General features: G+C 35.8%; 1 protein-coding gene across 50 annotated transcripts in view; it reads left to right on the top strand.

Annotated features, from left to right (window-relative positions):
- CLASP2 (cytoplasmic linker associated protein 2) overlaps nucleotides 1–12,108 on the top strand; it is a 217,789-nt gene that overhangs the window by 108,228 nt on the left and 97,453 nt on the right. For 21 of the 50 annotated variants that reach the window (XM_077991296.1, XM_077991307.1, XM_077991299.1 and 18 more), the window contains 3 exons: nucleotides 5,724–5,747; nucleotides 7,468–7,485; nucleotides 9,932–10,033. In XM_077991296.1, the coding sequence (XP_077847422.1) occupies nucleotides 5,724–5,747; nucleotides 7,468–7,485; nucleotides 9,932–10,033 (144 nt within the window). Of the gene's footprint in view, nucleotides 1–5,723; nucleotides 5,748–7,467; nucleotides 7,486–9,931; nucleotides 10,034–10,188; nucleotides 10,216–12,108 lie in introns of all 50 variants that reach the window. The other 29 variants (XM_077991302.1, XM_077991310.1, XM_077991313.1 and 26 more) reach the window with 3 other exon arrangements.

Raw genomic sequence — 12,108 nt, forward strand, 5'->3', positions numbered from 1 at the left:
AGGAATCTGAGCTGCCTTGTTTCTCCTTTTCCCTTGTCTTCATCATCATCTTGATCAAAGCAACAATTCTTGAGTCCATGATTGCCTGTAGAGTTTTCATAACTGCACTTCTACCACATCTAGCCACTAGTTTCTAAGGGGGTTTGGGAAGGGAATTGGTCTTGTATCTAGCTTTCTTGTTTTCTTTCTCCTACTTCTCTTTCTCTTATCAAGAATGTGAAGCCTTTTGGAGATCTGGGAGAATGGCAAAGCTCTACTCTGTCTAACCAAACCCTAAACATATATTCCAAAACTCTATTCAGTTTGTTTTTTTCATGTTTTTATGTCCATCAAATTAAAAAGTTGAGGTTGGTTATCTGTATTGCATATCTCTTCATGCTTCTTTTTTTTTTTTTTTTTTGGGTAGTACTGGTGGAACACTAAGCAAGCAAATGACCTGAACACAATACAAGTTGAGCATACCTAATCTAAAAAATCTGAAATCTGAAATGCTCCAAAATCTGAAACTTCCTGAGCACCAACATGGCACTCAGAGGTATTTCGAACCAAGGCGGGTGGATCACCTGAGATCAGGAGTTTGTGACCAGCCTGGACAACGTGGCGAAACCCTATCTCTACTAAAAATGCAAAAATTAGCTGGGCATGGTAGCTCATGCCTGTAATCCCAGCTACTTAGGAGGCTGAGGCAGGAGAATTGCTTGAACCCAGGAGGTGGAGGTTGCAGTGAGCCAAAATCGTGCCATGCACCTTCAGCCTGGGTGACAGAGTGAGACTCCATCAAAAAAAAAAAAGGTATTTCAGATTTTGGATTTTTGAATTAACGATGCTTAGGCGTGCTCAATCAGTTAAGTGTGAATGCACATATTTCAAAATCTGAAATCCTAAAATGTTTTTGGCCCCAAACATTTTAAATAAGGAGTACTCTTATAGATTAAGGTTTCTTATAGGTTAAGAAATGCAGAGAATTTAGGTATGAATATAGTACATGATAAAGTTGGCACAGCTGCATTCAGAACCGTGAAGAGGAGTAGATTATTCAGTAAATTGTGTTTAGACACATGGTTTATAATCTGGTATAAAATTAAGTTAGAACCATGTTACACATCATATAGAATTATATTCTAGATGATAAAAACATTAAAAACATAAAGCAACTTGATGAAAACATAATAGGTGAGTATTCCTCAAATATCAGGTTGACACAGGAATTCCTATACATAAAAGCAAATAAGCCATGAAGGATAAAAATCTCTTGAATTTAAATCTAAAGTATGAAAATATGAAATCTTAAGCAAAAACTAAAAGAGAAAAATATTTTGCCACATACTAGTAAAAAAGTTGAGAAGTTTTTCAAGTCCGTTAAAAACAGATGAACTCCATATATCAAGAAAAGCATGTATCACAATTGCCAACAAATACCAGAATAAATGTTGAACCTTAGCTGTAATCAAACAAATGCAAATGGATAGACCTATAACTATAACAAGAAAGTTAAGGGTAGTGCCTACTGTTTTCAAGAGTGTGGTAAAAAGGGCCTCATCAGGCAACGCTGATGTGAATTAGTGATGGGACACTTTTTCTGAGTTCCAATTTGGAATTCCATGAAGCATTTTTAAATCAGAATTTTTGCCCCAGTAATTCAATGTTTACATAATAACATTTTTAAAAAGAATGTTCGTGTTTTTAATAACATTATTAGCATCAACCTTAATGTGTAACAGAGGGGATAGTTGAGTTATATTGTATCCTTATATATGTTGTGTGCAGCCATTAAAAAGTCATATTTTCAACAAAGATTGAATTATGCAGGCTACCAAATAGTATGTAGTAATTTCATCATTTTGTGTAAAATTATACATAGAAGAAGGACTGACGTGATATATTACAAAGGTGTTAACGGGGTTGATTACTGCTTTTAATTTTCAGAAAACTTTTTGTTTCAAAGCATTACATTGCCAAGAATGCAAGGTTATTTCAGTATGTGAAGACCAGTCAACGTATGTACCATATTAATAGAAGAAAGACAAAAACCTCATGATCATCTCAGTACCAGCAAAAAAACATTTGACAAAATTAAAGACCCTTTCATAATAAACATACTCAACAAACTAGGAACAGAAGTCATTTTTCTCAACCTGATAAAGAGCATCTTTGAAAAATCCACAGCTAACATCCTACTTGATGATTTAAAAACTGGATATTTTTCCCTAAGATCAGTAACAAGACAAGAATGTGCACTCTTGGCTCTATTTAACATTACGTTGGAGTAATGTTAAATTGGAGGTGCTAGCCAGGGCAGTTAAGCAAGAAAAGAAATGGAAGGTATCCAAACTGGAAAGGAAGAACAAACTATCTCTCTTTGCAGAAAACACAATCTTGTGTTTAGAAAATCCTAAGGAATCCACTATATGTGTGTGTGTGTGTGTGTGTGCATATATATATATATGAGCAAAACACATTACATTGAATATTATTTTTACAAGAAGAAAAATATTGTATTTAAAGTGTTTTAATGTGCACTAGAAAGCCAATTTGGAACACTGTTTTTTTTTGCGAGAACCTATTGTTGTTCTTTAAGGTTTGAATTTCATGTTTCATTGTAAAAAGGAGAAATGCCACTACTTTTTTCTTTTCTTCATCTGATCCAGGTTCCCACTCAGGGACAATCAGATACCTGCCTGTGGCTTTTTCAGGGGTTGGATAAAGGATGTTCTCCTTCTTTTTCCTGCTTCCCTTTCTCCCTTTACCCCACCCTACCCGCTGTGTCTCATGTACCCTTCTTACACACATAAGACTGATATAAACTCTGTTTTCTTCTACTTTGAGCCTCACTTATTATGGCTATACATATATGGATTAGAGGGAGTGTTCTATTAGTTTTCAACACACACTTACTTGAGCACTTAGTTTTTGCTAGGTACCAGGGATCCAGAGGTATATGCTTCTATACTGAATCTCTCAGTCTATTGGTAGGTTGCTGAAGGAGGAGCAGCTAAAAGTTTGTTGCGTTTTATGCATTTTGAGTTTGAGGTCCCTGTGAGACTTCAAACTGGCAGTTTTCAGTGGACCCTTGGTATACAGTAGTATATAGAACTTGGCAGAGAGGCCGGCACAGTGACTCAACACCTGTAAACCAGCACTTTAGGAGGTAGAGGCGGATGGATTGCTTGAGCTCAGGAATTCGAGACCAGCCTGGGCAACGTGGCAAAACCACACCTCTACCAAAGCAAAAAATTAACCAGGTGTGGTAGCACGTGCCTGTGGGCCCATCTACTAGGAAAGCTGAGGTGAGAGGATTGCTGGTGCCTGGGAAGTCGAGGCTGCAGCGAGCCGTGATCACACCAGTGCACTCCAGCCTGGGTAACAGAGTGAGACCTTTCCACATTCTCCAAAAAAAAAAAAAAGAAAAGACAACAACAACAACTTAGCAGAGATCTGTGCTGATGATTAGATTAGATTTGGAAGTCATTAGATCATTTTTACTTACTGTAATCAGTATTAAACTCAGAGCATTCCTTCTTAAAGCAGTTGCTACTGGTTTTTGTTATCTCTAAAGTACTGAAGTTTTTGGCAGCAGGGATATCATAAGTGTTTTGAAGTTCATCCTTTAACTTCAGCCTGAAGGGGAAACTTGGTGGTAGGAAACAGGAATTTAAGTTAAGGTAACCTTGATGTATGAGTGCATATTTATGAATATTTATTCTAGCAATTGAGTTTGTGGAATTGCTTGAGTGGAAAAGAAAATATAATTTCAGTGAGGTCATATGGACAGAAGTCAGATTTTAGTTGGTTGGTTGAGAAGTTGGAAAGAGAATCTGTACAAGTTATTATTATACCTGATGGTCAAGAAAAGGGGTGAAAGAATGGTAAGAATTATTTGTGGTTGAAAGAACTTATCGTCTTACAAGATTGGAAAAGTGAATTATGTTTGTATCCTAAGGTGGCAAGTCAGTAGAGATGGAAAAGTTAGAAGTGTGAGGATGAAGGGAGATAATTAATAGCTAAGTTGCTGTGGAAGGTGTGAGGAATGGGATATGGAGCATAGTCTGGGAGTTAGTCTTGAATGTGGAAGGGTCAGCCATTTCACTGATGTAGAAGGGAAGGAAGTGGAAGAGGTATTAGATATCAGATACGATATTTTAGAAAGTTGGGCATTAAGAAGAGTATGATTGGGGAGGTTGTTGTGACTTTCTGCCTAAAGATTCAGTCAGGATCATGTGCTAACAGGTGACTTGAAGTTTAGAATAGCCATTTGGGGGGAGTAGACACAAGAGGTGGGGCACTCGTGGCTGACATTTATTAGAGCAAAAGGATTTATTAGAGCAAAGAAAAAGACCTGTTAGATAGTCTGAAGGAGTCTAGACACAGGCTTTCAAAGTTTGTCTCCCAGAGATAGGGTTGAGGGGCTACTCCTTCCTCAAGCAATGAAATAGAGCAATGCGGGCAGGGCACAGTGGCTCACACGTGTAATCCTAGCACTTTGGGAGGCCTAGGCGGGCAGATCACTTGAGGTCGGGAGTTTGAGATCAGCCTGGCCAACATGGTGAAACCTCGTCTCTACTAAAAATACGAAAATTAGCCAGGCGCGGTGGCAGGTGCCTCTAGTCCCAGCTACTCGGGAGGCTGAGGCACAAGAATCGCTCGAACCTGGGAGGTGGAGGCTGCAGTTCGAGTTGAGATTACGCCATGGCACTCCAGCCTGGGTGACAGAGCGAGACTATTAAAAAAGAAAAGAAAAGAAAAGAAATACAGCAATGCAACATGTTCGCAGTGTTTCTGTCTAAGGAAGCTCACTTAAGACTCACGCTGGGGGGCCAGTAGGGGATTGGGAGTAGTCACATAAGGCACTCTGCTTGCACAACCAGCCACAATTACCAGAATCCCAGATTCCCAAAAAGAAAGGAGGTGTTCACCATAAATCACACTGTTTGCAAAAACAGCTTAGGCGAACCGTAGCAGAGTTCTGTGTCCCCACAACTCCGCACACACACTTAAAATAACCTTATTAATATAGGGAGGATCCAAAATGATTACCAGAGACCAGCCCCACAAGCGTACACTTCTTAAGAACAATATCAGTCCTGCTATGTTAAATCCTTTTAGCATGGGCACTAAACACCAACTCAGATATTTATCCCAGTTTCTAGTATTGCCAGTATGCATAACTTCATGGTTGTGTAGTTTTCTCTATGGGGCATCTCAAGTAATAGAATAGAGAAAGTGAGTTAGATTCATTCAGATGTGAAATTTTATAGGGGCTGAAAGTTCTAAGAAAGGATGTGGGTGGGGAAGCAACAAGGTGGTAAACAGAGGCTAATGATGAGAGAGCCTAAGTGTGAAATTTGGGGGTATACTATAGACAAGAGAGAAAAGAAACAAGGCCATGTGACTGGATGGGAAAAACTCAGACTAGAGCAGGGGATTGGCCTGACGGCAAAGTCCAAGGCTAGGACGTGGACCTCACTAACTTTTCTCTTTTTAGGCTAGTGAAAATAAGACTCATTATCAACTTTTAAAAAATTATCTACTTAGTATATTAGGTGAAGTCTTTATCTCACATCTTGTTTAATTTCCTAGTCTGTTTTAGTTGAAAACAAGCTTGATATGTATGTCTGTGCTATGAATTCTGTCTTCTTAAAGAAAATGTTTTCTAGGAATTATAAAAATCATTTCTTCTAATATACTAAGTTTTCCTCTGTTCCTTGCTTGCACTTTCATCAAAGAGGATACTTCTGACAAGCTGGATGGTAAGAACTTCCTTTCCTAATTCTACTAAAGATTTTTATGGAACCTGGATTCTATATAATATTCTTGTTCATTCTTCTCTTATTTTCTGAAAATGTATTATTAATACTTATTTAGTGATAACGTTAATGTAAAAATGGCTACATAATTCTCTGAATAAAGTTGGGGTTATATCCCAGTCTACTCAAATACTAGGTAACTATTTTGTTTTAACTTAATTACCTTAAAATGTTTTCCCGAGCTCTTAGAAGTACGCCTCTGAATATTCTCGATTTAAGTCTTCGTAAAAAATATTGGATTCAGAAGAATGGAAAGAAATCTCCTAAATCATTTCATTCACCTCTTTAGTCTACTAACTGATACGACAAATGACATATTTCATAAGTTCATATGATTGTTTTTGAAAATGAAACGCAAGTTACAGAGGCTGACTTTTTAGAGGGCGTTGTAAACTAACATTTAGTCAAAATTGAACTTTAAACTTTGCCCTTTTAATTTCAGTATTCAGTTGCTTACAGTTTATCTGTAGTGGCTCGGTTCAGTAACAACCCTGTATGATATTTTTTGTCTGATACTAGATAGTATATTATCCACACTTTCCCTTCACTGCAGCAGATACCATAATGTTACCTATGAGCTTGACCTTTTTTAAATAACTTAAGATACTAAATCTGTATGCCACATTATGAGATCTAAGAAAAACAGAGACACTATATATTTTTCTGTAAATTATTATGTAAATGGAAAATTGATCTAATGTATCTTCTGTTTTAATGAGATATAACATTTATTAAACCTTGGGTTAGGTACATGACTGCTAGTTATATTAGTCTCTGCTTTTCTATATTATTATAATAAAATATTGAATGAAATGATAACCCATCAAGAGTTGGTTTCTATGTATCAAACCCCTTGGATATCCTAATATTGATATTCTGAATCCTTTAAAAACACTTTTATCACTTTCCCATTCAAAATATTTTCCTGTTTGGGTAGGAAATATCAATCTATTTGAGGAGTCACTTCTGTTATGTGATGTGATACTCTTACTGATGTTCAATCCTATGTTTAAAAAAAATACACAGACATGTATATTATTGCACTTTAGTAGTGAGTTATGATGTTTGTACTTAGTCATTTTTTATAGATTTCATCGACATCTTAAGGAGTGCACATAAATGTTGAATAAATAGCTAATGAATTGGATTGATAGGTTTTTACTTTGTAGATGCTTTGATGAAAATGGGCAAATGAGGCCTAGGTCATAGATTTTATTCCTATGTTTCTTAGTTAGCTTTTTCTGATTCCTTTATGGGCTACCTTTTGAAAATGCAGAGAAAACATTTCTACCCTGGAAAGAGCTATAAAATTTCATTTTCAAAGAGTAATTACAGAGTTACATTTTTTGAGGGATTAATTTCTCTAATTTTTTATACCATTTCAAATTTTAAGAATGAAATATAGCAGACAAAAAATGTTTCCTATAGATTTTTGTTATTTTCATTTGCCTAGTTTCAGCCTTTTTCTGTGTGCTGTGAATCATTGGATTTCCTCAAATTTTGTTTTTCTCAAAATGAACCTTCCCACAGTTAATTTAAGGCTGTCAAAAAGTTACGTTTTGCTTTTACCCTTCATTATAGTGTTGGGTGGGGATTGTGAGGCAGGTCTTAATATCAACATTGGCAGAATTTGTTGAAATACTGTTTTATTTTTCTTATTTAGGAACAGCATCTGAAGATGGTAAGAATTATATATTTTGTTAGTAACACAAATACATCTACATTACTATTTTCATTGGTAGGAACTAAATATTAAAACTAAAATAGGCTAATTTCTTTGCAAGTCTTTATAATTTGCCAGTGGTAGTAAGTTCTACATTTTATATTTGGTTGTCTTAGTAATGTGTGGATCTTTTTTTTTTTTTTTTTTTTTTAATTATTCATCCTACTAGTTTGCTTTGTACTTCAGATCATCTCATGCTGGAAAAACATAATTGCTTAACATGTTTAATAATACATAGTATAATGTAAGCATATAATTCATTTTTTATAGTAGTGACATTAATGCTTTTCTTACATGTTTGTAGTTTTTTTTATTTATGCCAATTCATTTATACTTTAAGAGATCATGCACCATTGCTTTATCATTGAAGTTTTAAATGCATTTACTTAGTCTGCTTTTAAAATATGTCTTCTCCTTTTGAATCAGTAAGTGGGGAATTGGTCACAGATTCAAATTGAATTACACCAGAATTGCTACACATATCTTACTGAGTCAGTTCATCTTAAAAATCATTTTTATAGTTTTGAGTTTGTAGAAAGGAATTTAGTGTTTATATTCACTCTACCTGAAATCTGTCTTTTTAAAACCTCTGATTCAAAATGTAATTTTTCCTCTAGGTGTTATGTGAATGACTATTTTTTGCGATACAAAACCAAGTAGAATAAAAAAGTTATTTGGTCTCATGTTTACTCTGATATATTTAAAATAATTTTGTATTTTAAGTTTTAAATTGGAATACTCTATAAAAATATGATCTCTGGCCTGGTGTAGGGGTTCACACCTGAAATCCCAGCACTTTAGGAGGCTGAGGTAGGAGGATTGCTTGAGCCCAGGAGTTTGAGACCAACTTGGGCAACATAGTGAGAACCCATCTCTACAAAAAATTATAAATTTAGCTGGGTGCGGTGACACGCTCCTATAGTCCCAGCTATTCTGGAGGCTTAGGTGGGAGGACCACTTGAGCCTGGGAGATCGAGGCTGCAGTGAGCCGTGATCGTGCCACCGCACTCCAGCCTGGGCAGCAGAACAAGACTGTGTATCAAGAAATAAATAAAAATAAAAACATGATTTCTGGCACTGTGGAATTGTAATTTCAAATGTTAATATCAAAATAATTAACATTCTCATTTCTTTGTTATATACAATGTAGATAAATTCTCCATTTCAAAAATAATAATTTGGTCATTTTGTTTTACTTTTTAGTCAAGAGAACTTTGTGTCCTGCTCAAAATAGACTGTAAAAGGGTGAGAGGCCTGAACCATGGGCTCATTAGGGGCCTTGAAGTTGATAGTATGCTGGTATTCTACCAATTAAACTTCTGGTTTTGATTCTGTTTTATTCCTAGTTCTTACTACTCTCTTATCTTTTCTCATTTCTTAATTTTGTGATATCTCCTTATTCTTTAAGGAGTTTTTATTCTTATTATTTAGTATGTTTTTTCCTAATTAATATGGTCATATTGGGCTAGCCAGTATTTCATGTATACCCTACAAGTTGTATCTTTTAATTTTAACTAAAAGTAGTTCTGAGCCCTTCTTTTTGAATGACAAACCTTATTGGTTCTGATTTGATAGTAGTTGAGACTATTGCTTAAGAACAACAAAGTACCATCCAATAATATATTCTGTCCTCACTTATTTTTATTAACTGCAGCTAACTTAAGCACTTGAGAAACATGTTTCTTGTGGTTAAAGAGCCCTAGAAATAGAGTGAGGATGTTTGTGGCCTAGTTTTGTGGAGGGGAATGAGGCAGTGGTAGAGTAGAAAGGAGCAGTTCGGGAGGTATGAAAAGAAATATATTGAGAAAAATGCCAACTCTTATGTGATACATATTTCCTCAAATCATTTTCTAAATGAAATGGTTGATTGGAGGAAGAGAGCAGTAAACATGTCCATATACATGTGTAGTAATCTGATATAAAGAGATTAAATCTTTTGCCTAATTATATCTCTTCCTTCAGATCCCTTTAGAAATACATTTTCAGTCAAAAGGATGGTTTGAATTGTTCCTAAGATTAGGCTTATATTTAAAACTGTAGGGTTGAGTTGAGAATAATGTAAACTTCATGGAAACTAAAATTTCAGAATTGCAACTACCAATTGAGAAACAAATGACATGCCTATGGTAATTATCTTAATGATAACTGCTGGACTAATAATTAAAATAAGAATGTAAATCTTTTAGTTTGATTCTTTTTACCCTTGAAGGAAAGTTAGCTTATTGTATAACACGTAAAAACGAAATACTGTTTATAAAATTTTTAAGAGAAATAGAACCCATAATTGATGATTACATTATTACAGAATTTGGCAATACCTAAAAATAGTGAGATTTTTCTCCCCTCATTATTAAACATTATTATAGAAAAATGTTTTTAATTATGTAATTATTTTATTTCTCAGGCCGGGTGAGAGCAAAACTTTCAGCACCACTTGCTGGCATGGGAAATGCCAAGACAGATTCTAGAGGAAGAAGTCGAACAAAAATGGTGTCTCAATCACAGCGTATGTATTGCCTATCAGCCCTCCTATATTTGTCACTATGCTAGGATAAGTGTGTTCCTTGTATATTACTGTATTAGATGATTGACCAGTGGATAAAGACAAAGCTAATTTTAAAAAAGACAAGCCACATACTGAGTTCTTGTTCTGTGCTTTAGGTTCATCATCACCTGACAAAAATGAAGGTATTTTTTTCAATGTTTTGGATCAGTTGTTGTGCATGTTTTGGAATTTTTTGAGTGGGTGTTGTCTTGTCTTTGGTGTGTTATTAGGGCTGCATCATTGATATCTGCCACTTAGAAAGAAAAACTTCATCTGCCTTACAAACTTTTGCATGGAGATATTTTAAATAGCACAAATCCTTAGCATTAAGGTGTTCACATTCTACTCAGACGCTAATGTAGAAAATTGTGCTTTTTAGAGACAAAATAATTGCCATATATTAGCATCAAAATATGGTTATATTTTAGGTAACATTATTCAAGGACAGATACATGGTATCTTATTTTCCCCAAAATCTATTAGATTATCTATTTTTGGTTAGCATTTTTGGCAGGTATATGCTAATTTATAGTGAGGAAACGTAATTTGAAATGACCAATTCTGTTGCATTCATGTTAAATTTAGGATTTATATTTTTGCTCTTTCACTGGAAGCTGTCATAAGTGCGATTATTAAAAAGCACAATTTTGAGGTCTAGCTAAAATTAATCATTTATTTCTATGTTTCAGAATAGTAAACATATATTTATGGCATTTTTAAAAATTATTTATTTATTTATTTATTTATTTATGAGAGATGGGGTCTTACTCTGTTGCCCAGGCTGGAATAGAGCAGTGTAATAATAGCTCATTGCAGCTTCCAACTCCTGGGCTCCCACCTTTGCCTGTTGAGTGGCTGGTGCCACAGGCTTGCGCCACTATGCCTGGCTAATTTTTTGTTTATTTTAAGAGATGGGGTCTTGCTGTGTTGCCCAAACTGGTCTTGTTCTTCTGGCCTCAAGCAATCCTCCCACCTCGGCCTCCCAGAGTGCTGGGATTACAGGTGTGAGCCACCATGCCTGGCCTCATTTATGGCATTATTAATTTAAAATCATTTGTTCCTCTTCCTTCTTTACCAAGAGATTTTCCTTAGTGCTTACCTCTAAAACCAGGACAGTTTTCTAGGGAAGTAATTGTGGGAGTTATTCATGTGCTTCACTATTTGTTTTTCTTTTTTTGAGACAGGATCTCACTCTTGTCACCCAGGCTATAATGGTGCAGTGGTGCAATCATTGCCCACTGCAAGCCAGGAACTCCTGGGCTCGAGGGATCCTCCTACCTCAGCCTCTCAAGCAGCTGGGACTACAGGTGCATGCCACCACTCCTGGCTAATTTTTTTTTATAGAGGTGGGTTCCCACTGTGTTGCTCAGGCTAGTCTCAAACTCCTGGGCTCAAACCGTGTTCCTGCCTCTGCCTGCCAAAATGCTGGGATTATAGGTGTGAGCCACTGCACCCAGCCTTCTTGGCTATTTTTGAAAGAAATAAATGTAACTATTTTCTACCATTGTTTAGGTGATTTATTAGAATGTGGATGTCCTATTTGTTTGTTTTTAACCTGATTCCTGAATCTTGAAATCGGGAAAGAGAATGGGGCATTGAAGGGCAGGATAGTGATTACACAAGTCTTACCAACCAGATCCTTCTCTTTTTCCAAAGTCAGAAAATCCAGGCAGAGTAATGATTGGAGCACTCAAGAAGAGTCCTAAAAATAAGCGGAAGTAAATTGGTTTGCAGCTTGAAGGTTATTTATGAATAGGAAAACTTTTATCTCAACTAAATCAGTAGATCATATCATGTTCTTCCCTGATCTTGTATATTTTTAGAGTAACTTAATCTTTAGCAGTGTAGCATAGTAGTTAGAAGATGTGTTCTTCCATATGTGCTGCCCAGACCAGTATTAGCATCATCTAGGAGCTAGTTAGAAATACACAATCTCATATGCCATTACAGATCTACTGAATCCAGTCTTTAACAAGATCATCAAGTGATTTGTATCACAATTAAGTTTGAGAAGTACATACCGGTTTAGATCATGG

This window comes from Macaca mulatta, chromosome 2 (assembly GCF_049350105.2).
Source record: "Macaca mulatta isolate MMU2019108-1 chromosome 2, T2T-MMU8v2.0, whole genome shotgun sequence".
Lineage (NCBI taxonomy): Eukaryota > Metazoa > Chordata > Mammalia > Primates > Cercopithecidae > Macaca > Macaca mulatta.